Source organism: Saccopteryx bilineata, chromosome 5 (assembly GCF_036850765.1).
Source record: "Saccopteryx bilineata isolate mSacBil1 chromosome 5, mSacBil1_pri_phased_curated, whole genome shotgun sequence".
Taxonomy (NCBI): domain Eukaryota; kingdom Metazoa; phylum Chordata; class Mammalia; order Chiroptera; family Emballonuridae; genus Saccopteryx; species Saccopteryx bilineata.
The window spans coordinates 8,911,066-8,938,092 of NC_089494.1; the positions used below are offsets into that span (position 1 = coordinate 8,911,066).

Consider the following 27,027-nt stretch of genomic DNA (forward strand, 5'->3'; position numbering starts at 1 on the left):
ATATTTTCTGAGACAAGTATTGTCTTTTTTTTTATTATTTTTTTATTTTTAGATTTTATTAATTTTAAAGAGAGGAGACAGAGAGAGAGAGAGAGAGAGAAGTGAGGGAGGAGCAGAAAGCATCAACTCCCATATGTGCCTTGACCAGGGAAGACCCGGGTTTTGAACCAGCGTCCTCAGTGTTCCAAGTTGATGCTTTTACCCACTGAGCCACCGCAGGTCACGCCTTTTTTTTTTTAAAGCATTACTATTATTTAATTTATCGATTTGAGAGAGAAAGACATTGATTTGTTGGTCTACTTATTTATGCATTCATTGGTCAGTTGTGTGTGTGGTCTGACTGGGGATGGAACCTACAACCTGACCGTATTGGGAGGATGCTCTAACCAACGGAGCTACATGGCCACGGCCTGAGACTGGTTTTTGATCAAGAGTTGGGAATCTGTGTATATGGAGGCCAGCTTAAGTTATATGTTGATTTTTGACTGTACAGGTGTTAGATACCCTAACCCACCCCCTGTGTTAAGGGTCAGCTGTACTTCTGAATTCAGGTATAAGTCCTATGTCATATGTGATTTTCCAGAAAAAGTTGGCTTTGTGCATTGTTTACCTTGTTTTAAAGTGCACTCTATGTCTTTTCTCCCTAACTTTTGGTTTTATGTATATATATATATTTTATTCATTTTAGAGAAGAGAGGGAGAGACAGAGAAAGAGAGAGAGAGATAGAGAGAGAGGAGAGACAGAGAGAGAGAGAAGGGGGGAGGAGCTGGAAGCATCAACTCCCATATGTGCTTTGACCAGGCAAGCCCAGGGTTTCGAACTGGCGACCTCAGTATTTCCAGGTCTGGTTATATTTTAGAGCTTCATTTTCCCACGCCAAGTAGCAAACAATAATGTGTGTTCTGAAGATTCTCCAGTTTCTAACAATTGATGGCAGACTACCTATCTGATGTTTAGAAATGTTTATACCAGTCTATTATTATCAATCACATTATTGAATTTTTTTTATTCCAAGACAGGCATAGACTTCCTAGTACAATCTATATTAAAGAAATTAACCTCTGTAATATCATTATTATAGTAGAGTTGAACATACATTGAAGAAAATACTCTGAAAGTGTTGCCTTATTATGTGTGTCCCTATGCTCTAAAGTTCATTTTCCAAACATAAAGTTGACTTTGTAGGTAGCATGTTTGTGTAGTCTACAGGGTATTTTGTGTTTTACTTTCAATAACTGAGTCTTACCTAGCAGGCATTTTCTCTCTCCCTTAGTGAAGAGAGCCATTTACAAATCATTCTCACCTCCCCCTCAAATAGCTTTTTCCTTCTGATAATCATTGAGTATAATAGTGGCATTACCAGGTCTTCATAAGGAAGAATTTAAAAAGCACTCCATTTAAGAAAAACCGAAGTAAGTATTAGAAGGGTACATACAGCATTATAAAATTTAGAGCTTAATTGGATTTTAGACACCACCTAGTGCAGCAGTTTTTCAGCTGGTGTGCCAAAGAATTTTTTAAACATGCACTACCTGACTAGTAAGGGTCCCTTAGATTGTCAAATAAAAAAATGACAACAGCCAACACAATAGCTGTGTTGTGTGAATGAATCAAAATTATACCTATTTTTTTTTTGTTGAATAGGCAAAAAATGTAATTTTTGGTGTACTGCAGAATTTTAGTAATTAGTTTATGTGTGTCATGAGATGAAATAGGTTGAAAGTCACTTTTTAGTGCAATAACCTTTCCCTCTTGTCTTTTCATTCCTTGGTAAGTAGAAAAGAACATTGAAAAAAAATTTGTTTCCATTGGTTTGAGAAAGGGGAAAGGAGAAGAGGGAGGGAGGGAGGGAGGGAGGGAGGGAGGGAGGGAGGGAGAGAGGGAGAGAGAGAGAGAGAGAGAGAGAGAGAGAGAGAGAGAGAGAAGATCAACTTGTTCCAGTTAGCAGTCTCATTTACTTGTTCACTCATTGGTTGCTTCTCTTACATGCCCTGACTGGGGATTGAACCTGCAAACTCAGGTGCACTGAAATGATGCTTTATCCATTTAGCCACTGAGCCAGAGCTGAAAGAACATCTTTAAGAGGCTGTACCTGATAACCTGACCTTCTACCTTCACTGACTGGCTAATTATGGTAGCCAACAGGATTGAGCCCTGTTAAGACGAGGTGTATGAGCCATCTTTGGCACATGGTCTAAAAAGTTGCTGATTGTAGTCTAATCCTTGAGATCTGAAGAAGAAGAAAAAAATACCCTATGAAATGCATTTAGTATCCTGAAAGACTATATAAGCTAAGACAGTTTATATTAGGGAATGAGTTGATCTATATTTTAGAAATATTTTGTCTGGACAGGGCCATATTTGTTATGGTAAATTGATTGATTATTGTATTCGAGTGTTCTACAAAATAGACCTTTGGTGCCAGTCACAAACACAGAAACTCTGGCTGATTCAGTATCTCATTCTCTATTGTCTTGTGTTTTAGGTACTAAGAATGTCATTTATTGGAAACAGAATTTGGAATACTAAATTGTTTTTAAAAAAGAAAAAGAAAATAAACATCTATCTGTGATATAGAAATCTTTGAAAAGCAATCAGTTTTAAGGTTTTTTTTCCAGTTTTTAGTTATTAGACCACATTAAAAAGCACTCCATTTTCTCTTTAAAAAGTGAAAATGAGAAAAGAATCTGCTGATAATGCCTAATATTTTATGGATATTTTCCTGGTTATTTTTACTTGCTAGGTATCATCTTTTAGAATTAAAATTACAATATATATTATTGTGTAAAGATTTTTTTGAATATGGAAATATGTATATGATTCAAAATTTATGAAAAGACTTCAAAGGGTCTTGTGTAAGGTAGCTGATTTAAATGTTTTTTGTAATCTCTATTGATAATATATTTAAGCCAGTTATATTTTACACATACAGTAATATTGTATATGAAGATATATCATATTCTGTGCCCAGCATTTTGCTTAAGAAAATCTTGGCAATAGTTTGTTTACTGCATACAGCATTTACCTTCTTATTACAGAGTTAAACTAAACTTTTTTTTTTTGAGAGAGAAGGATAGACAGGAAGAGAGAGAGGGAGAGAGTTGAAAAGCATCAGCTCATAGTTGTATGTATCATGTTAGTTGTTTATTGATTCTCATATGTGCCTTGACAGGGCAGAGGCCGAGTCATTGACCCCTTGCTCAGGCTCGCAACCATGGGATCATTTGATCATTTGATGATCCCATGCTCAAGCCAGAGACCCCGCACTCAAGTTGGCAATCTCAGAGTTTTGAACCTGAGACCTCACTGCCCCAGGTTGATACTCTGTTGTGCTACCACTGGTCAGGCTAAACTCAAGGTGTCTTCCTGTTTTAATTTGTTTTTAAAATTGTGGGATTTTTTTTCTTGTTTCTTTTATTGACCATGTTCTCCCTTTTTTTTGTCTCCTTCAATTAGTTGTTTCAGACATCTTTTCACCAGTTTTAATTGCTTCCTCTGCCCCGTAGTTAAATTTGCAATTTTGCTTTTGGTTATCTTCTCCTTTTGAGTGGAATAGTTCATCTCTGTGGAAAGCCATTGTGGCACCTTTTGCTGGTGCTTTAGTAATTATTTGCCTAGCTGATCTTAATTTTGGAGCTACTGTTTCTCTTACCTGCTTTTCTCCTTCTGATTCTGCAGGTACTTTAGTCTTTTGTTCCCCTCACTTCATAGTTCTTGGTTTTTTTAAGGAATGGATCATTGATAGGAACCTTCAAGATTGTCTTTTTACTATTTACCTTTTCAAAATTTCCTTAGTGCCCTGGCCAGTTGGCTCAGTGGTAGAGCGTCGGCCTGGCGTGCAGGAGTTCCGGGTTCGATTCCCGGCCAGGGCACACAGGAGAAGCGCCCATCTGCTTCTCCACCCTTCCCCCTCTCCTTCCTCTCTGTCTCTCTCTTCCCCTCCCGTAACCAAGACTCCATTGGAGCAAAGTTGACCCGTGCGCTGAGGATGGCTCTATGGCCTCTGCCTCAGGTGCTAGAATGGCTCTGGTTGCAATAGAGCGACACCCCAGATGGGCAGAGCATCGCCCCCTGGTGGGCATGCCAGGTGGATCCCGGTCGGGCGCATGCGGGAGTCTGTCTGACTGCCTCCCTGTTTCCAACTTCAGAAAAATAAAAATAAAATAAATAAATAAAATTAAAAATTTCCTTAGTGTTTACTGCTTACCTGTTTTTGGGTCAGATTTTATTGTATTGGGCAAGTTTTTTTCTATGATTTAGGGTATTGTATTGCCAGCTTTTCTCTAGTTTCATTATAAGTGAAGTTTTATTTAGAAATTTTAAGTATTCATTTTATTTCAGGAAGGGAAATAAAAAAAGAGCCTTTGCCCTGCTCTCTCCTATTTAGGCTTACAGTAAGTGTCTGGGCTATATTTAGAAATCTTTTTTTAAAAAAAAATATTTATTTTTTAAATTTTCCTGAAGTTGGAAACTGGGGAGACAGTCAGACAGACTCCCGCATGGCCCGACCCCGACCGGGATCCATCTGGCATGCCCACCAAGGGGTGATGCTCTGCCCATCTGGGGCGTCGCTCTGCTGCGATCAGAGCCATTCTAGTGCCTGAGGCAGAAGCCATGGAGCCATCCTCAGCGCCCGGGCAAACTTTGCTCCACTGGAGCCTTGGCTGCGGGAGGGGGGGAGGGGTGGAGAAGCAGATGGGCGCTTCTCCTGTGTGCCCTGGCCGGGAATCAAACCTGGTACTCCTGCAAGCCAGGCCGACGCTCTACCACTGAGCCAACCGGCCAGGGCCTCAAAAGTCTTTTGAGTCAAGTGTGCTTAAACTCAAGAAATATTGGAGTATCTATTAGGTTCTAATTAATGTGTTATCTGGCCTGACCTGTGGTGGCGCAGTGGATAAAGCATCGACCTGGAAATGCTGAAGTCGCCGGTTCGAAACCCTGGGCTTGCCTGGTCAAGGCACATATGGGAGTTGATGCTTCCCGCTCCTCCCCCCCTTCTCTCTTTCTCTCTCTCTCTCTCTCTCTCTCTCTCTCTCTCTCTCTCTCTGTCTCTCCCTCTCCTCTCTAAAATGAATAAATAAAAATAAAAAAAATAAAATAAATGTGTTATCTGAAACAACTATGACTCTCAAGGTCTGTTGAACAAGGAAAAGGACATTTCTAAGACAGTTACAGCACAGATTGTATAGATATAATTGCTTGGCTTAATACTCAAAAGAATAATATACTCTGTGAAAATAATGCCTAAATTAATCTCATTGACTCTTGCCAGATGGCATCTAAGATGGATTCTCAAGGCATATTACAGTTGCAAAATGTGGGCATTGACATCAGTTTGTGTGCCCAGTGTTGGATTTAGGTTAGTGTTATGTGATTCTTGAAAGATTGTTTGCTTTTAGGCACTTTAGTTTTTATTATGTACCTTTTAAATGAAGGCATAGTATAAAAGTTATTCATAGCTTAGGCTCTGGTGGGTCAGTTGTATTCTACATATTACCACCTCTAACTGGATTGTCAACAGATCAACAAAGAGAAAGTGGTTTAATTCGTGTTTTGGAGTAGATGGCAAGCATACTTTGAACCAGTGTTCTGGAGAGCTGGATTCAGCTGCTAGGCATGTTGCTAAATAGGTGTATGCTGTGGAGCAGTTCACTCGGGATGAGAACCTCTTCTTACGCAAATAAAATAATCCTATCACACGTGGATTTGGTGCTTAAATTTATGGATTCTACTCATGTAGGTTCTCCATGCCATAGATCCTTTCCGTTTTTTAATAGGTAACCCTTTGGAATCTTCATTCTCTCTTGCTCTTTTCATACTTGTTAATCGCAGGTTCAGTCAAGGTAGGTGTGCTTATCTTTGCTGCCATATCTTGCCTTGGAGATTGATGTACCTTCTTCTTACCTAAGCCTTAAGCTCTTAAATCTATTTTTCCCCTGTAGGATCTTGTTTGTAAACTGTACCTTATTTCCAGCCCATTTCTTTTTTTTTTTTTTTTTTGAAGCTGGAAACGGGGAGAGACAGTCAGACAGACTCCCGCATGCGCCCTACCGGGATCCACCCGGCATGCCCACCAGGGGCGACGCTCTGCCCTCCAGGGGGCAATGCTCTGCCCATCCTGGGCGTCGCCATGTCGCGACCAGAGCCACTCCAGCGCCTGAGGCAGAGGCCACAGAGCCATCCCCAGCACCCGGGCCATCCTTGCTCCAGTGGAGCCTTGGCTGCGGGAGGGGAAGAGAGAGACAGAGAGGAAAGCGCGGCGGAGGGGTGGAGAAGCAAATGGGCGCTTCTCCTGTGTGCCCTGGCCGGGAATCGCACCCGGGTCCTCCGCACGCTAGGCCGACGCTCTACCGCTGAGCCAACCGGCCAGGGCAGCCCATTTCTTTCAGTAATTATTTTCCTTACATGCATCAACATGCTTAAAACGTTTTTTTTTAAGAAGTAAAAACAGAAAAACATACAGTCCTGCACACACAACCTTTATCAACCCTGCCTTTTCTTACCTCATTGGCTGTTACCTCTTTGTCCTCTTTTTAGCCTATCATTTGCAAGGAAGAGTTGGTGTTGACTATCCTATATACTCTCCTTCCTCAGCCTTCCTAGAAACAACTCACCAATTTCTGAATCAGATAGACGCTTTTCAGTCTTGTGTATTTGTCCTTTCTGTGTCACTTGAACTGTGTCTATTCGTTTTATTTCTTTTGGTGTCTGCATTGTCACTGTCCAGATTCCCGGCCCCCCCCCCCCCATACTAGACATTCGAGATTAGTGGTTTCTATTCATATGCATGCTGAAGTTTGATACCACAGTCTCAGACTTTTCTAATTGGATAGGTTTTATCCTCAAAACGTTTCTTGATTCGATCTCTTTATTTTGCCTTCTGTTGTTATCAGACTCATCTACACTAACAAAAATTAGGGGATATTTTATAGCTTCATATTCATTTTGAAATATCCCCTAATTTTTGTGAGCAGTATATTTGTAGGTCTATTTGGTAGCTTATCTCTAGGTCTTAAACCCAAAATTTTTAGGTTTAGGCCCTTCATGGTACAACTCAGGCTATGTGACTCCAGACGTCTACCTTTGTAACTACTGTGCTAGGGGGACTTGCCTTATTGCTTACAAGGGATAATTTACAAAAATGACTTATCTCAGACTCCAGACCCCCACTTTTCCTTCTTAAAGACAGTATTAACAAAGTCTGTTTTATGAATCTTTCCATCAATTTTCAAAGTATGTACGGCTTTTTAATACACATACACACAGTTCGGGTTTTTCCTGTTGCCCCCTAACATATCTTGGGAAGATCTTTCTATATCAGTACATGCAAATTTAATCTTTCTCTTTTAATGTTTGCATAATATTTTCTCTTTCTAAAATTGTCAGTAATTACACTAGTGATTTGAACTTTATGACTAGTTTATTTAGTATATAGTAAACAATGGTGTGGATATGTATGACAGAAAAAAGGTCTTTCTACTGAATTGGGCCAACATATAAATCAGAAGAAAACCCAATTTCCTGTTACAGTGCATGGAATCTCTTAAAGCAAAATCTAGTAATAGATTTTGTTGTGATTAGTTTGCATTCTTTTTTCTGTTTGCACCAGTTTCTCTAATGTCATATGATCATTCTCTTCCCTCCCCAGTAAATAGTAGTAATTAAGAATTCTACTTGGGGCCCTGGCCGGTTGGCTCAGCGGTAGAGCGTCGGCCTAGCATGCGGAGGACCCGGGTTCGATTCCGGCCAGGGCACACAGGAGAAGCGCCCATTTGCTTCTCCACCCCTCCGCCGCGCTTTCTTCTCTGTCTCTCTCTTCCCCTCCCGCAGCCAAGGCTCCATTGGAGCAAAGATGGCCCGGGCGCTGGGGATGGCTCTGTGGCTTCTGCCCCAGGCGCTAGAGTGGCTCTGGTCGCAACATGGCGATGCCCAGGATGGGCAGAGCATCGCCCCCTGGTGGGCGTGCCGAGTGGATCCCGGTCAGGCGCATGCGGGAGTCTGTCTGTCTCTCCCCGTTTCCAGCTTCAGAAAAATGAAAAAAAAAAAAAAAAAAGAATTCTACTTGGAGTTAGAATTGAGGCTTAAGGAAATTTGTGATAAATTTAATAATTCTTTCTGTGATGGTAATATTAGCCTGTTTTTTCAGTTAAAGCGATTTTCTTTTGAGCATCAGAATTTTTTTTACATAATAAACTTCTTACAGAATGACAGGAAATTCAAATTGATTAACAACTGTGCTTTGAAGTAACTTGTTAACACTTATGAACTATGTTCACAATTTTTTGTTGCCAGAAACTCTGAGATAGGCAATATACTGATTTTATAGAAGAGGCAAATAAAATCTAGAGATTAAGTTGTTTTGTGGTTTGTTTGTTTTTTAATGAGAGGAGGGGAGATAGTGAGGTAGACTCCTGCACGCGCACTGGCTGGGATTCACCCAGCAACCACATCTGGGACAGATGCTCAAGTACCCAGCTATTGTTTGCATCTGAGGCTGATGCACTCCCACGGAGCTATCTTCAAGGCTTGGGGCCTCTAGGCATCTGGAGACATGCTCGAACCAATCAATCCACTGGCTGCAGGAGGGGAAGAGGGAAAGGAAGAGGGGTTGGGGGTAGAATCTGATAGTTGCTTCTATTGTGTGCCTTGACTGGGAATTGAACCTGGGACATCCATACACCTGGCCAATGTTCTGTCCACTAAGCCACCATCGGGGCCAAGACTAAGTTTCCTGACCAAGGTCACAGCCAGTGCAGCCGATACTGAAATTTAGGATATCTGGGGACTATGTCTTAGTTTACTTGAGCTGCCTTCTCATTTCTCAATTAAAATACAATAGTTTTATGGTTTTGTTTCTACTTATGATTTGTTATTTATAACAATAATGTGATACTTCATGGTATGTTTTTTATTTCATGGCTGAGGAATCTGGAGCCAGGGGTTGAGGTTTGTACAAAGGCAGACTCCCTTTACACCTGTTTCATCATAGGACTGGAGCCAAGGTCTTCTGACTTTAGGTGCAGTGCCCTTTTCTACACAGTGTTTAAAATGTGGAAACAAAGGCAGATTTCTGGTTGTCCTCTGTTTTCTTTTTTTTTTTAATCACTTTATTTTATTTATTTATTTTTTTTATAGGGACAGAGAGAGAGTCAGAGAGAGGGATAGATAGGGACAGACAGGAACGGAGAGAGATGAGAAGCATCAATTACCAGTTTTTCGTTGCGACACCTTAGTTGTTCATTGATTGCTTTCTCATATGTGCCTTGACCACAGGCGAACAGCAAACCAAGTAACCCCTTGCTCGAGCCAGCAACGTTGGGTGCAAACTGGTGAGCTTTTTGCTTAAGCCATATGAGCCCACGCTCAAGCTGGCGACCTCAGGGTCTCGAACCTGAGTCCTTCTGCATCCCAGTCCGAAACTGTTCACTGCGCCACCGCCTGGTCAGGCTCCTCTGTTTTCTTGAGTTGGCAATTTCCTGGGAGTTTCATGAGAAATCTATAAGTTAATTTTATGTACTGTGCTCTGGACCTCATGCCTGAATTTGGTATATTTCTGATATTTTATAACATGCTAATCAGTCAGACTTAGTTTAATAAGACAGTGCAGCATTTGTGAAGACTATACAACCAAATTATTTACATAAAATTTCCCCTTCATTTTTGGTGTCCCTTATTTGTTCTGTGTTGTACTATGTGTAGCTGATGTTTTTTTTTCTCGTTTTCCCCCTTTTTAGTGAATGGTAGTGTCTAGAAAGGGTATGTCCCTTCAAGAGAGAGGTGCCAATGTCCAACCGGCCTAATAACAATCCAGGGGGGTCACTGCGACGTTCACAGAGGAACACTGCCGGGGCCCAACCACAAGACGACTCAATAGGAGGAAGGTATGTATTAAATGGTATTTGACAAAGATTTGGGAATAAAAGAAAATATATTTAAAACCTTATTATGAGGACTAAAACTTAAATAGGTTACTATAAATGGGTGATTTTTTTTTCTAGTTCTTCAGCCAAGAAATACAAATAAAACTGTAATTCAGGTAGTTTCGCTAATAATTCCCCAAATATGCTGTGCTTAAAATATAGTTCTCAATCATTGATATTATCAAAAAGCTAATTTAAGGGTTGTTAGTATATATGGAATGTCATGGTTGGTTTGGTCTTTCTCTTTCCTTTCCCTAAACACATGCTACAACACATCTTTTAACCTTTTGTGGTCCCTTCATGTATGTCTTGATTTTATTTACTTTATTGAATGGAAGCTTCATTCATTTTAAGATCTTGAGTTGGACACACCTAGGTTTGAGTTTTTTTCTCATTGTCTCAACAATATAGATGTTGACTAGGTAGTGAGGGAGTCTGAGTTTGGTAGCCCATCGATTCTCATCATTTTCTTAGTGATCTGGTGTTCAGCGGGTCTTTGTAGTCCGAGTGGTGGTTGTAAAGGAGGTAGTGTGAAGAATCAAAGGTCTTCTCTAAAATGTAAAATTTCCAGTGTGATTGAGCCAAGAACTGGCATTTTATGTATGAGATACTCAGAACTTCATTTGTAAGGCCTTATTCTCCAGTGCATGGATTAATCGTGTTTAGCTTGCAAAAAAATATTGGCCAAATTCTAATATGATTACCCAATGCAGTATTTTGAGGCATTACCATGTGTATATTGTCTGGTCAATTATAAAAAATGTTTTTAAATGTTAAAATGCAAAGAGTAAATGGAGACACAGCTTCTTGATGTCAGCCTACTTCAGTGGTTGAGCATGTGGACTTTGGATTAGCACAGCTTTTGTGTGCAATTTCTCCCTCTGCCGTTGAATAGCTGTCCTTTGTTAAATATTTCAGGAAACCTCAATTTCTTAGTCTGCACAGTTGTGATCCCTATTTTATAGCATTATCGGTTAACTTCAGTATTGTAGTATGTTATACTCTTGTCACAATGCTTTAGTACAGACATCTTTTCTGAAATTGTTTTTCAGATTTTTAAATTCGGATTATTCTTTGAAGCAGCCATCCATTATTTATCCTGCTAATTAAGAAATAGCACTGTCCCATTATAAAAATGTTACATATCTATCTTAAAGAATTTGGAAAACACAAAAAAATGTAAAGTAAATCATCACAGCTCCACAATTCACTTACAGCTGCTGTTACACTAGCATATATATATCTCCTTAGGTTTTTTTCACTGTTTTTGTGTGTATATATGTGCATGTATGTATGTGCTCGTGACATCTTTTGAACAACTGCAGTTCTATACATATTAATACTCAGACTCTTGTATTTAGACTCCTGTATATGACCCATAAACATTTTGGGCTGTCATACAGTACCTTGCTTCTAAAATCCACAGTGATACTTTGGCACCGTTATCTTTTGTGTAAAATTATTTAAATATTGTGTGGCATATTTTGAAAGTATGAGCGTGAAACAAATGGAAGTAGTTAATGCTAGTGATTAAGGTGCATTGATCTACACAACAAAGTTGTAATCAAGATGAAATTCAATTAGATTTATAGAATGACATCTTTCCCTGTAGTTCATGTGCTTTTAAGCCAATCATTTATATGCTCAATTGTGAAAGAAAAGAATAAAAATTTTAAATGCATTTGGAATATCAGAATATATGCCAAAGAATATAAAGCGAGTCTTTTGGTGGGGTTTTTGTTTTTGACATTTTATTTATTGATTTTTAGAGAGGGGGTGCGGGGAGAAGCAGGAAGCGTCAACTCACAGTAGTTGCTTCTCGTTGTGCCTTGACTGGGCAAGCCCAGGGTTTTGAACCAGTGACCTCAGCATTCCAGGTTGATGCTCTATCTACTGTGCCACCACAGGTCAGGCCCAAGCAAAGTTTAATCAGGGTTTGTATAGCATTAGCACCCCTGTCTTTAGATAATGTAGCCCCATTTCAGTTCTCACCATTTCAACTTTTATATATCTTTTAAAAAATTTCCCTACAAAAATAGTACATAAAAGAGGGCCTATTTCACATTTTAAAAACCTATTATCATGTGTCATTTCCTTTATCTTTAAAAGTTGTTTAAAAACATGGCTTTTAAAGTCACTATGTTCAAATGTGGATTTTTCATAATTTAGTAATAACTTTGAGTATATAGATTTTTTTTTAAAATTCATTTTAGAAAGGAGAGAGAGAGGGAGAGAGAGAGAAGGGGGGAGGAGCAGGAAACATCAATTCCCATATGTGCCTTGACCAGGCAAGCCCAGGGTTTCGAACTGGCGACCTCAGCATTTCCAGGTCGACACTTTATCCACTGCGCCACCACAGGTCAGGCTATATAGATTTTTATTTTTATGTGGATAAATTCAGTTATCAGGATATAGAAATTTAGATCTTGAGCTACATTTTTTATCAGTTGACTAAGAATACAAAATTGGAAGATAATTGCTCATCTGAATTTTATTTTGCCTTCTTGGACAGCTTGATTCTTTTGCTTAAGACAGAGTCTCAGAACTGGAAGGGACCCTAGACTGATGTTTGAGGCCCCAGGAGAGTGTGCTCTGCTAGCAATTTTCTAACCTCTAAGAAGCCTCTCATCATTTTTTGGGAGTGGGAAGATTGGGATTTATTTAGAGAGAGCAATTATATTTTCATTTTTTTTATCTGACTCCTGCAGCTTAGCTTTCCTAAGTAAAATGCTATCATTGTGGCTTTTGTTTCCTAAATCACAGGGATAGTGGTTCAAAATGGTAATAAATAACAGCATTACTACAGTGGCATTGGCGTGGAGTGTTTGAACTTAAAGTGTATTTCATACATATTTTTTCCATTGAGACTCACAGAAACTGCTAAGTACGTGACCCCTGTGGCAGCGTGCTCAACTTCACTGAGTGTCAAGTCCAGGACTTGATTCCAGACCTCTTGACCCTCAAGTCAGTGATTCTTTGCATTATGCCAAACAGTTATTACTGTACAAACCACTTGATTCATATGATTGAAAGCATTAGGGGATGGGATAGGTAATTCTAATTAAAGAGTAGTAACTCATCCAGTTTGAAAGTTAAGGGGCAGTTTTTCTCTGGTAAGATTTTTTAAAATTCGTTTATTTTTGATCCACCCTTGTTTTTCTCTAAACCTGTATTGAACTATCTTCATAGCTTTCTTCCTGTGACCTCTCACCTGCCCTTCCCCCAAGTCAAGGTCACCTTTTTTTTTTTTTTTTTCTTTCATTTTTCATTTTTCTGAAGCTGGAAACAGGGAGAGACAGTCAGACAGACTCCCGCATGCGCCCGACCGGGATCCACCCGGCATGCCCACCAGGGGCGATGCTCTGCCCACCAGGGGGCGATGCTCTGCCCATCCTGGGCGTCGCCATGTTGTGACCAGAGCCACTCTAGCGCCTGGGGCAGAGGCCACAGAGCCATCCCCAGCGCCCGGGCCATCTTTGCTCCAATGGAGCCTTGGCTGCGGAAGGGGAAGAGAGAGACAGAGAGGAAAGCGCGGCGGAGGGGTGGAGAAGCAAATGGGCGCTTCTCCTGTGTGCCCTGGCCGGAATCGAACCCGGGTCCTCCGCACGCTAGGCCGACGCTCTACCGCTGAGCCAACCGGCCAGGGCCGGTCACCTTTTTCTTAGTAGAAGAGTTTTCCATCCTTAAGGTAAAAGAAAGTTGGACTTTTAGGGTATATTAATCTCTCCTGATTATTCCTTCTGCTCTTTTTCACCCATTCTTTCTCTCTTTCCATAATTGAACTAGACATCTTACTCCTATAATTTTTCTCTTTTCCTTTTTTTCATAATTTTTTGAGCTATAGCTGAACTGTACCTCCCTTTTCTGTTCCTTTTTCTCCTTTAGGAAATCACTTCCTCCCGCTGCTTCTCTGTGGGCTTGCTCTCAAGGATACTCCCTAGCCTTTCCCATGTCTAGTATGTGTGGTATTCCCGTGTTCATAGGCTCCCCCTGGTCGTGTAGTAGCATTTTCATTATATCATGTGCTTGTTTTTTCAAAGGGCAGTCGCTGGATTGAATTCAGTTTTATAGCAACTTTGGTTAATATTTCTGTAGTGAATAGTTTCTTCAAAATTATTATTATTATTATTATTATTATTTACAGAGAGAGAGTCAGAGAGAGGGATAGATAGGACAGACAGACAGGAATGGAGGGAGATGAGAAGCATCAATTATTAGTTTTTCGTTGCAACACCTTAGTTGTTCATTGATTGCTTTCTTATATGTGCCTTGACCGCGGACCTTCAACAGACCAAGTAACCCCTTGCTCGAGCCAGCGACCTTGGATCCAAGCTGGTGAGCTTTGCTCAAACCAGATGAGCCTGTGCTCAAGCTGGCGACCTCGGGGTCTCGAACCCGGGGGTCCTTCACATACCAGTCTGACTCTCTAGCAAATGCGCCACTGCCAGGTCAGGCCAAAATTATTTTTGTTACAAAAACAGCATGTTGAGAATAGAAAATTGAGAAGCTTCAGTAAAATTAAGGAAATAAGGTGAATTTAATTTTACCATCTAGAAATAAAGGTGGTTAATATTTCTACTCTATTTTTACTCCATGGTTTTTTCCAATATGAAAGCCCATGATTTAAATTTAGGCCTCTACTTTTTTTTTTTTTTGCTGTGAATTACATTTTTATGCTTACAGCATTTGAATATAGCTCTGATTTGTCAAGTTAAATTTTATAAATGGGTTTACTGGACTAAAGGATATGAATGTCTTGAAGGTTTAACACAGTGGTAGTCAGCCTGGTCCCTACCTACCGCCACTAGTGGGCATTCCAGCTTTCATGGTGGGCGGTAGCGGAGCAACCAAAGTATAAATAAAAAGATAGATTCAGCTATAGTATAGCTAGTGCTCGACTTATGACCACGATTGGTTCTGACAGACCAGTCGTTAACACGATTTGGTCGTAAGTTGAGTAGGCTATGTGTACAGTACTGTGAAATGATGTTATAAAAACCTTTAAGTCATATTTTATCATAATTTTCATTCATTGTTATATATCATAATTTTCTTTGTTCATTTTATGCCATTTTTATCATCTCTACACCATTTTGTTTCTTTTTTACATTCGTCAGGTTTAAGTAAAACACTGCATTACCAGTACAACTGGTTTTTTTTTTTTTTTGTTTTTTTTTTTTTTTTCATTTTTCTGAAGCTGGAAACAGGGAGAGACAGTCAGACAGACTCCCGCATGCGCCCGACCGGGATCCACCCGGCACGCCCACCAGGGGCGGTGCCCTGCCCCCCAGGGGGCGATGCTCTGCCCATCCTGGGCATCGCCATATTGCGACCAGAGCCACTCTAGCGCCTGAGGCGGAGGCCACAGAGCCATGCCCAGCGCCCGGGCCATCTTTGCTCCAATGGAGCCTTGGCTGCGGGAGGGGAAGAGAGAGACAGAGAGGAAAGCGCGGCGGAGGGGTGGAGAAGCAAATGGGCGCTTCTCCTATGTGCCCTGGCCGGGAATCGAACCCGGGTTCTCCGCACGCTAGGCCGACGCTCTACCGCTGAGCCAACCGGCCAGGGCCACAACTGGTTTAATATTTGCAAAACATACAAAATTACAAAATCCAGGTGTAAAAAATACCATAGAAAACATTTTCCCAATTGCAAAACATATCAAAATATATAAACTTGTACAAAACATTTAATTGGCCAGCACTGTCATACACCCAGCTGGGCAATGCTTGCACTGCCAGATGCAGAGCAGTTGTGGCTAGCGATTGTGGTCGTAAAGTTGAATGGTTGTAAGTTACATAGGTCGTAAGTAGATCACTACCTGTAAGTTGTTTTATAAAGATTTATTCTGCCAAACTTAGCGAAAATCCGACATAAAGTACTTGGTAAATAATTATTATTATATGCTTTTGCTGTAACTCTGCTTTATAAATTTGATAAAATAGTTACTTCCCTACTTTATAAATAACCATGACTGTGGAACCGGTGGGTGCTTAGAAAATTTTACTACTAACAGAGATACAAAAGTGGGCGGTAGGTATAAAAAGGTTGACTACCCCTGTTTAACAGATTACTAAATTGTCTTTCACAAAGATCAAACTGCTTTATTTATTTTTTTTATTGAACCAAATTATATTCCTAATACTTGTAAGAGAACATATTTCTCCATAACCTAGTCAAGAAGCATACCATTTTTAATAAAAGTTTGTGAAAAAAAGATTCTTTTGGTTGGCCTGGTCGGCAAACCACGGCTTGTGAGCCACATGCGGCTCTTTGGCCCCTTGAATGCGGCTCTTCCACAAAATACCACATGCGGGCGCTACCTCGATAAGGAATGTACGTACCTATGTAGTTTAAGTTTAAAAAATTAGGCTCTCAGAAGAAATTTCCATCATTGTACTGTTGATATTTGTCTCTGTTGACTAATGAGCTTGCCGACCACTGAAGCTACCATTTCCTTGTTTGCTATAGAGTTGAAGATCTTCCCACATGATGGCAATTTTTACTTATAAATTGTCTGTTATTGTCCTTTGTTTTAATTAGGAGTTGCTGCCTGGTCTTTTGTTAGGGCCCTTTATGGAAAAAGTATCAAGCCATTGACATGCACAAATATTTTTGCTAGTTTTATTGCTTAGGATTTATTTTAATTTAGAGAGGTTTTAAAATTAGATAATGAAGTTATCCACTCTGTTTCTTTTCTTCCTTTGCCTTCTCTATCCCAAAAGTAAAATTTTCTTCTGTTCTGGTTTCATTTTTACATTTAATTGTAATCTATCTATCTTTTTTTTTTTTTTTTTTGTAAGAGAGAGAGAGTCTGGAAGGGAGAGAGATGAGAAGCATCAGCTCATCGTTGTGGTACCTTAGTTGTTCATTGATTGCTTTTTTATACGTGCCCTGACTGGGGTGCTCCAGCCAAGACAGCGACTTTGGTTTTCCAACCAGCAGCCTTTGGGCCCAAGCCGGTGACCACAGGGGCATGCCTGTCTATGCCCCCATGATGGGGGATGGACCTATGCCCAAGCCGGCGACCACAGGGGCATGCCTGTCTATGCCCCCATGATGGGGGATGGACCTATGCTCAAGCCGGTGGCCATGGGTTTCAAACCTGGGTTCTCAGTGTTCCAGGCAGAGGCTTTATCCACTGTGCCACCGCCTGGTCAGGCCTAATTTACTTTTGATTATCTCACTGTTTTATACCCCTCACCAAACTACAGTAGTTTATTTATGAAATGGGGCAAAAGTAAATTGAGCTGTAAGGTTCTCTTGAGGAAGTCCATCTCTTCCATAGTTTTGATTATATTTGACCCCTCTCCCTCTTTTTTTATTTTTTTATTTATTCACTTTTAGAGAGGGAGAGAGAGGAGAGAGAGATAGAGAGAGAAAAGGGGGGAGGAGCTGGAAGCATCAACTCCCATATGTGCCTTGACCAGGCAAGCCCAGGGTTTTGAACTGGCGACCTCAGCATTTCCAGGTCGACGCTTTATCCACTGCGCCACCACAGGTCAGGCCGACCCCTCTCCCTCTTTACACAGTCACATAGGCCTTGTCCTTTACTCACCATCCTCAGTGTACCCAGCTCGTAGAACATAACCGAATTTTTGCTCTTCTAACCCTGTCAGTCTGTTATTTCAAACTGTTAGTAAGGACAAAATCTAGATCAGGGGTCCCCAAAGTACGCCCCATTGGCCACATGCGGCCCCCGCTACACTTCCAGAAGGGGCACCTCTTTCATTGGTGGTCATTGAGAGGAGCACATTGACTATCTCATTAGCCAAAAGCAGGCCCATAGTTCCCATTGAAATACTGGTCAGTTTGTTGATTTAAATTTACTTGTTCTTTATTTTAAATACTGTATTTGTTCCCATTTTGTTTTTTTACTTTAAAATAAAATATGTGTAGTGTGCATAGGGATTTGTTCATAGTTTTTTTTTATAGTCTGGCCCTCCAATGGTCTTGAGGGATAGTGAACTGGCCTCCTGTGTAAAAAGTTTGGGGACCCCTGATCTAGATCCTCCCACAAGGCGTTTAGGCCCAAGCCAGTCCTCTAACCTTGTTTCCTAATGTACCTCTGTGCTCAGGAAGATCCATATCATTTACCAGGTGCCATGTGGGTTTCCTAATTTCCTACCTCTACTGTTGCCTATTCTGCTTTTGACCAGAATGCTTTTTCCTCGGTTTTTCATCCTTTCAGGGTGTGGTTTAAATGCCATGTGGTCTGTAAAGCCTTGATTGTCTTGCTTCAAGTAATTTCTCCCTTTGTTGGGAACTTTATAGCACCTGATAGATCACTTTGTTTTATGAGACTCTGACCTCTTGGAGGATGGGACTAGACTGTGTGTCATCCATATTTATATACCCTGTCATGACTTGATATATTTGAGTTGGCATACCTAGCAAATCTGTTGAGATAAGTAATCTGGTACAGTTGTTCAGTTTCAATGCTCCCATTCTATAATTTGTATCATATGTATTTTGATGCCTCTTTAGTATTTTGAGTTAAGAAATATATTAAATCCCTGTATACAGAATTTAGATCATCAACATAATGTGTGAGAATTTTTCATAGATACACATAAGCAAAAGGAAAACAATAACAAAACATTACTCAATAGTTAAATTCTTTTTTTTTTTTTTTTTTTTTTTACAGAGGCAGAGATAGACAGGGACAGACAGACAGGAACAGAGAGAGATGAGAAGCATCAATCATCAGTTTCTCGTTGCGCGTTGCGACTTCTTAGTTGTTCATTGATTGCTTTCTCACACATGCCCTGACCGCGGGCCTTCAGCAGACCGAGTAACCCCCTGCTGGAGCCAGCGACCTTGGGTCCAAGCTGGCGAGCTCTTTGCTCAAGCCAGATGAGCCCGCGCGCGACCTCTGGGGTCTCGAACCTGGGTACTTCCGCATCCCAGTCCGACGCTCTATCCACTGCGCCACCGCCTGGTCAGGCCTTTTTTTTTTTTTTTTTTTTTTTTAAATTTTAAATTTTGTGTTATTAAATGGGGGTGAAAGAAAGTGATTTACATAACACTAATACTCATTAAACAACCAGTATCTTTTTTTTTTTTTTTTAACAGAGACAGACAGAGAGAGGGATAGACAGGGACAGACTGGAACAGAGAGAGATCAGAAGCATCAATCATTAGTTTTTCGTTGTAACACCTTAGTTGTTCATTGATTGGTTTCTCATATGTGCCTTGACTGTGGGGCTACAGCAGACCAAATAACCCCTTGCTCGAGCCAGCGACCTTGGATCCAAGCTGGTGAGCTTTTGCTCAAACTAGATGAGCCCGCGCTCAAACTGGCGACCTTGGGGTCTCGAACCTGGGTTCTCCAGCATCCCAGTCCGATGCTCTATCCACTGCGCAACCGCCTGGTCAGGCTCAATAGTTAAATTCTATTTATTTATTTATTTATTTATTGACAGTGACAGAGAGAGGGACAGACAGAAAGGGAGAGAGATGAGAAGCATCAATTCTTCGTTGCAGCACCTTAGTTGTTAGTTGATTGCTTTCTCATATGTGCCTTGACCGGGAGTGGGGGCGAGATGGCTACAGCAGACTCAGTGACCCCTTGCTCGAGCCAGCGCTCTTGGGCTCAAGCTGGTGAGCTTTGCTCAAACCAGATGAGCCCACGCTCTAGCTGGCGACCTTGGGGTCTCGAACCTGGGTCCTCCACATCCCAGTCCGCTGCTCTGTCCTCTGTGCCATCGCCTGGTCAGGCATATTCTTGATGACACTATATTCAGATACTTGCATCTATATGTGAATTTATTGAATGTGACAGCTACAACAACAGACTTAAATGCCATAAGAACATTTTTATTGTAGAGTTTTTCAAAATGATGCATGACTTCTGGTAAAGCTACAGAAAACAAAATTCTGGTTGATTCCCATGTATTCCTGGAAAATTTAACATATATGAAAACCATGCAAAACAAATCTGAGAAATTGTAAGTTCCCCAATATGTGTTTTCAAAATGCTCCCTAGAGGAGGAAGCACTCATGTTTAAGAACACTGCTTTAAGAACACTGTAGGATAAGTTGTAACTTAACTTATACAACAGAATCATTTCGATTAATATTTTACCATAACTAAGCATGGGAACATTGTTCAGACCAATCAGCTTCTGTTTTGTTATTGAAATAGAAAAGCAGTTCATTTTATAGGGAAAACTAATGAGTTTTTTGTTGTTGGTGGAAGTAGTTCAAATGAATTTACCACCATGATTATTGAAAATCAGTAGCTTACATATAAAATGTATTTTATAGTATCATAAAACTTTTAATTTTTGAAAAACAAAACTATAATAATTGTATGTAAAATGTAAAATAATAGTATGTGTATGTATATACATAAAACAAATTTGAAGGTGTAATTTAGCTCTAAATCATTTATATGTGATAATATGTACATGTATTTGAGTTGTGAATATGTCTGGCATAAAAATTAATTTCAACCAAAATTTAAGACATGTAGTACTATAAGGAATTAATTAGCTACTCTACTTGTAACTAGCCACTTTTATTTTGCCCAACATTAAGATAATGTGCTCCTTGATACAAAGTTTTGGTCTCTTTTAAATTACCCTGGACTAAAGATGGTTTTTAATACTTTAAACTACCAAGGATTTTACTAATACCTGTAAAAGTAGACTAAAGTATTTAAAAGGGACAGTCGCTATGATTTGCCTAAAAGTGAACCAGAGGCATTTGAGACTTGTTTCAAGTTAATCTTGGAAGTGTAGAATCCAGAGGTGATTACAGTCTGTTCTGATGCAAAGTGGGTTTCTTTAACATGAGTTAGTGCACATATATTTGGTAAATAAAAAAATGCTGTCAGTATAACGTTGAAGTGTTGGTTTACAGACAACTTTTGCTACAGTGTTAATATATAAACTGAAATGGATTTAGCCCTTTCAATTACAGAAAAAATTTGCTAATAATCTGTGAAGATTTTATGAAAAATCTGAAAAACTGCCTGACCAGGCATTGGTGCAGTGAGCATTGGCCTGGGACGCAGAGGACCTAGATATGAAACCCCAAGGTCACTGGTTAGAGCAGGGGTAGTCAACCTTTTTATACCTACCATCCACTTTTGTATCTCTGTTAGTAGTAAAATTTTCTAACCGCCCACCAGTTCCACAGTAATGGTGATTTATAAAGTAGGGAAGTAACTTTACTTTATCAAATTTATAAAGCAGAGTTACAGCGAGTTAAAGTATATAATGATAATTACTTACCAAGTACTTAATGTCGGATTTTCGCTAAGTTTGGCAGAATAAATCTTTATAATAAACAACTTACTATAGTTAAATCTGTCTTTTTATTTATACTTTTTGCTCCGCTACCGCCCACCATGAAAACTGGAACGCCCACTAGTGGGCGGTAGGGACCAGGTTGACTACCACTGGGTTAGAGCATGGGCTCGTCTGGCTTGAGCGCAGGGTTGCTGGGTTGAGTTTGATGGGATCATAGACATGACCCCATGGTCACTGGCTTGAGCCCAAAGTTCACTGGCTTAAGCAAGGGGTCACTGGTTCAACTGGAGGCCCCCCCCACACACAAGGCACATATGAAAAAGCAATCAATGAACAACTGAGGTGCAACAATGAAACTTTTTTTAAATCAACTAACCGTTTATTTTTTTATCTGTCAACTATATTTATTTTTTTAGAAGCGAAGAATTGATGCTTCTTATCTCTTCCCCTTCCTGTCTATCCCTCTCTGTCTGTCTCTCCCACTAAAAAAAAAAAAAAGGAAAAAAAAATCTGAAAATCTTGCAGAAATGATTTGAGAAATCATGTAGTGTAAGAAATAGCTAGTTCAGCGGCTTCCAGACCCGCTACACTTTGCGCTGTGTGTTAAATGCTTTTGGAGAGCTCAGAACCGTTTACTCTTGCAGTTATAAAAAAAGAAAATGTCAAAAGGAAAGTCTTCCCCAGAAATGTATTTTTAATTTTGTTGAAGTTGGTCTTAAAAAAAACGTCTTTAGAAGGTTACACTTACAAGAGAAAGTACAAAAATAAAACTACAAAGAGTAGACCAACTGTGGTCATTGGTGCAAATATTAGTGGAGATTTAATCTTTTATTAAAATTGATGATGTTTTCGTTAGCACTTGCAAAAATAACACAGGTGTCAGTAGTCTTTGCCCAATCTTCTATTTGCCTTTAGCTCGGTTATTTTTAGTGGGTGATTTTTCAGTGGGGGAGTTTTCAGGAACACCCATGGGGATGATACAGCAGCTCCTGAACCACACACTCATCCATGCTCCCCGCCCCCCTGTCCTTGGGCTATAATTTACCAAGTGGACTCATTCTTGTGCTGCTTAAAAGAGTTTGTCATGATTCTACTCTGCTGTTCTTGCAAATTTGATTTATAGTGGATATAAATTTTATTGGATCTTAAATAGATTGTGCTTTTTAATAAAGGTTCGATAAATGAGGGAGTTAGTAAAATGGGATAAAAGAGGCATTGAGGTTCATTTAGTGCTGCTGAATACTGTGATATTCTAATTGGGTATTCTTGATCAGCCTTATTATTTTATGAGGATTTACTTTACAGTATTTTGAGCATTAATAATTTATAAATGGGTATAATAAAATAGAGCCCCACTTTGGGAGGCTCCATATTGTTACTTTAAGGCACCATCTGGTTGCCTCTGTCTCTTGTGGTAAGCCAGCGATTAGAAAACTGACCCATGAGCCAAATCCAATCTACTATCTGCTTTTAAAAATAAAAATTTGACTGGAATATAGCCGTGCCCATGTATTTATGTATTTTTTAAAAGATTATTTTATTGATTGATTTTATTTATTGATTTGAGAGAGAGAAAGAAAGGTGGGAAGGAGCGAGAAGTAGTTGCTTCTTGTATGTGCCTTGACCCTGCAAGCCTGAGGTTTAGAACTGTAGACCTCAGCTTTCCAGGTTGATGCTTTATCCATTGTGCCATCACAGGCCAGGCTATTTGTGAGTTGTTTATACCTGATTTTTTGACAGAGAATCACCCACAAAACTAAAAGTGTTTACTACCCTTTAAAGAAAATATATTAAGACCTTGCTGACCAATAGGCAAGACAGTAATGAACAGCATTTTATAATATTTTAAAATTATTTTTAATCACTTCTCAGCATATATCACACTTAAAATAATTTTAGGAAAGGGAGAATGAGATCAGTTTGGGCATAACTGGATTTTAATCATTTTTGTGAACCTCGGTTTCTAAGATGATTGGATATAGTTTATATTGTTTACTTTTTTTGGTATTCTGATATTGAGAATTTACCTGCCAAACTCTTTAGTTTCCTGAAGGCGTTTGTAAGAACATGAAAAATACACAATTAGATTTGGGTGACTATAAAGTTAGATGTGTTTTCAGAGCAGAGAAGTTTATTTGGGTTAAAGAGGGGGACTGCTTACCTCTCCAGTGAAATCAGTGTTAGGTTGATGTGAATTTCTATTGATAAAGAAAATGAATATTACGATTTTTCCGATTTACTAGGGATATGCTGTGACTTTTTTAGCATTGACATTTGAATATTTAAGTGTCTGAACATATTACGAAGTTGCCTAGCTTTGAATGAGTAGTTCTTTTTACTTTGGTTTTTAAATTATAATAAAATATATTTTTATAGGGGTATTTTAGATTTTATAATTTAAGTAGAAATTGTGATGCAGTTAAGTTGATCTTTAGCAGACTTTATGAAAATAAGAATGTAAAGCATCTGGCTGACATAATTTATAAGTATTGTTCCATGGGTATTAAATTGTATACACTGAAAACAGAACATTATACCTACCTGCCTTTTAAAAATGTAACTATGAAATGATTTGAAGATTTTATGTATGTATGTATGTATGTGACAGATAGGGCAGACACAGGCAGGGAGAGAGATGAGAAGCATCAATTCTTTGTTGCAGCTCCTTAGTTGTTCATCGATTGCTTTCTCATATGTGTCTTGTCCAGTGGGAGGAGGGGGCTACAGCAGACTGAGTGACCCCTTGCTCAAACCAGCGACCCCACGGTCAAGCTGGTGAGCTTGTGCTCAAGCTGGCGATCTTGGGGTTTCGAACCTGGGTCCTCTGTGTCCCAGTCTGACACACTATCCACTATGCCATCGCCTGGTCAGGCTCAATTATTATTATTTTTTTAAAAAAGAACTATATTACTAGAAATGTAATAAAAACAAAAACAATTGCTAGAAATTAAATCTTTCTAATAAGAAACCCACTGGACAAAGCAAAGTTTCAGTTTGCAGTGGAATAGTATCTAGGAAGAATCAAAACTAAATCATAGTGTGTAAAAATCTTACAAGGTTCAGTGTGGCTACACCCGGATAAATATATACCTTGAGAAAGAATATATTCATTACTAAAGTGAAGGTTAAGACACTTGAAAGACTAACCTGGAATTTTTTAGTAGTTGATCAATCTATTACTATTCTGTCATAGATTAGAATCTTTTTTTTTTTTTTTTTCTGAAGCTGGAAACGGGGAGAGACAGTCAGACAGACTCCCGCATGCGCCGGACTGGGATCCACCCGGCACGCCCACCAGGGGCGATGCTCTGCCCCTCCGGGGCATCGCTCTGCTGCGACCAGAGCCACTCTAGCGCCTGGGGCAGAGGCCAAGGAGCCATCCCCAGCACCCGGGCCATCTCTGCTCCAATGGAGCCTCGGCAGCGGCAGGGGAAGAGAGAGACAGAGAGGAAGGAGGAGGGGGTGGAGAAGCAAATGGGCGCTTCCCCCATGTGCCCTGGCCGGGAATCGAACCCGGGTCCCCCGCCCACCAGGCCGACACTCGACCGCTGAGCCAACCGGCCAGGGCCATAGATTAGAATCTTGAAAATACAGTGTGTCCGTAAAGTCATGGTGCACTTTGACCGGTCACAGGAAAGCAACAAAAGACGATAGAAATGTGAAATCTGCACCAAATAAAAGGAAACTCTCCCAGTTTCATACCTATTCAGTGCAGTTCGATGTGGGTTCACACAGATTTTTTAGGGCTCCTTAGGTAGCTATCCTGTATAGCCTCTACAGCAGCGGTTCTCAACCTGTGGGTCGCAACCCCGGTGGGGGTCGAACGACTAAAACACAGGGGTCGCCTAAAGCCATCGGAAAATTCTGGAAAAATGAAAGAAAAAAAATAAAAATATTGAGACGAGAAACATTAGATCTGAATCATTTTAAAGAGATGATGGAACTTGTATATGTTAACTGTATGGCATCCTTACAGCTTCTGTTAGAATTTTTGTGTTTTTCAGTGACTTTCTACTCCTTTGAGATCTTGTACAGACAGAAAGTCTTTAAAGTTTTTTTTTTAATAAAGCAAACAGCTTTGGTATTAATGAAACTAATATTCTCATTAGAATATGCTCTTTATGTTGTTTGCATGATTTACATGGATGTTGGTTGTGAATTACCTAAATTGCATCTGTTGTATTAATAGCTCACCTCTGTAACACCAGCTTCTCTGGGTATATAATAATGCATGCTTCCTTTGGTTATGTAAATCTCATATAACTGTTGCCAGGGCTTAAAAAAAATCTTTAACAACTGAAAACACTTTATGCCCCTCAAACTTGCTCTTAGAACAATGCTGACACAAGAATTTGATTTTATAAATACAAGGTGTGGCAAAAGTAGGTTTATAGTTGTTTGCATGGAAAATAATATAATAACTAATAATAAAAGAATAAACTTGTTTTGCATACTCACCACTGTAAACCTACTTTAGCCTACTGTGTAGAGCCCCACCATGTGTCAGTGATGGAATCTTTTGAATGTGTATGCAAGACTTTGTTGCAAATTTTTTATCTCTTGGACTTGGTTTTTGGGTATACTTTCTATTGATTAGTGCTTTAAATTCTTAGCAAATGTCACTATTGATTTCATGTAAGTTTATTTACTCTTTAGTGCTTTTAATGATTTTCTAAGTAAAATCAGCTTGAGCATTGATTTCATCTGCTTCTGCATTTAGCCTGTGCTAACCTGAATATGATGTAGAAATTGGGCTTCAATATCATTGTAGGGATCAAAAGTTGCCAATTCTATAAATCTTTTAAGGTATGATAGTCACATTGTCTATTAAAAATAGTGTTTAGATTTAAAATCTGGATTTGCTTTTTGCAATAATTGAGCATATTTGAATGTTTACAGTAAAATTGCTGAAAAATTTATTGTTACTTAAGCAACTATAATATAGCTATGCAATTATAACAACTGGTAATAAAAAACCTTAACACTGAGTACTCAGGGATTGGTTGTAAGAGGCAATTTCTTTGGCTAGATTATGTGATAGAATAATAATTTAATAATAGAAATATTTGGGCAAAGTAGCTATGGTTAATGATGAATTGGGAGGATTTTTTTTTTAATGAAAAATATTTTACTTTTAGTATTGTATTTGCGTCTCATTTTTCTGATAGATTTCTGTTTGATTTTCTACTGACAGGTCACATTTAGGGCAGGCAAAACATAAGGGATATAGCCCTCCTGAGAGTAGAAAATCTAATTCTAAGGCACCCAAAGTGCAGTCTAATACTACTGAACTGTCAAGGGGACACCTTTCTAAAAGGTAAATCTTAACATTGCTTATACATTTACAAGGCAGAATTATTTGCGTATGAATCATTGCATAAGATTAAAACTAACCAGGTTATCCCAAAATGTTGTTACTCTTTTTCATTCTGAGTGTAACTTTTGCATTTATAGTTAGTTCATCAACTTCTCAATGAAGTTGATGGAACATGCCCAACAAAGCATTTTTTTTTCTTGCTTAGAGAACTACGAGGTCTCCTTTTTCTTAATAAGCCGTTATAGACTTCTGAAATGCCATTTTGCCATATTCCTTAGTTTTTAATTGTCAAAACTATAGGTCAGTGGTTTCTCAAGATCTGATTGCTAAGAGGCTCTGGAAAGGAATGTAATTGTAAGGATTTAATGATACTACAATACAAAAAATTCTAACCTTCGTTTTGAAAGTGTATAATATAATGCTTGTTTATTTCAAGCTTGAACAAAGAAGTTGCGTTTGTAAACAGAGCACCAACATTCTAGTTTCAACTGGTTCCGAAAAAGCGTTCTTTTTCTTATAATCTTAGTTCTTGTT

The 27,027-nt window shown here is 39.4% G+C and overlaps 1 protein-coding gene across 16 annotated transcripts in view; it reads left to right on the forward strand.

Annotated features, from left to right (window-relative positions):
- The window catches only part of TRIP12 (thyroid hormone receptor interactor 12), a 156,344-nt gene that overhangs the window by 34,173 nt on the left and 95,144 nt on the right, over nucleotides 1–27,027 (forward strand). For 11 of the 16 annotated variants that reach the window (XM_066279914.1, XM_066279916.1, XM_066279911.1 and 8 more), the window contains exons 2-3: nucleotides 9,736–9,882; nucleotides 26,371–26,493. In XM_066279914.1, the coding sequence (XP_066136011.1) occupies nucleotides 9,785–9,882; nucleotides 26,371–26,493 (221 nt within the window). In that variant the 5' untranslated portion in view covers nucleotides 9,736–9,784. The remainder of the gene's footprint in view (nucleotides 1–9,735; nucleotides 9,883–26,370; nucleotides 26,494–27,027) is intronic. The other 5 variants (XM_066279924.1, XM_066279926.1, XM_066279922.1 and 2 more) reach the window with 1 other exon arrangement.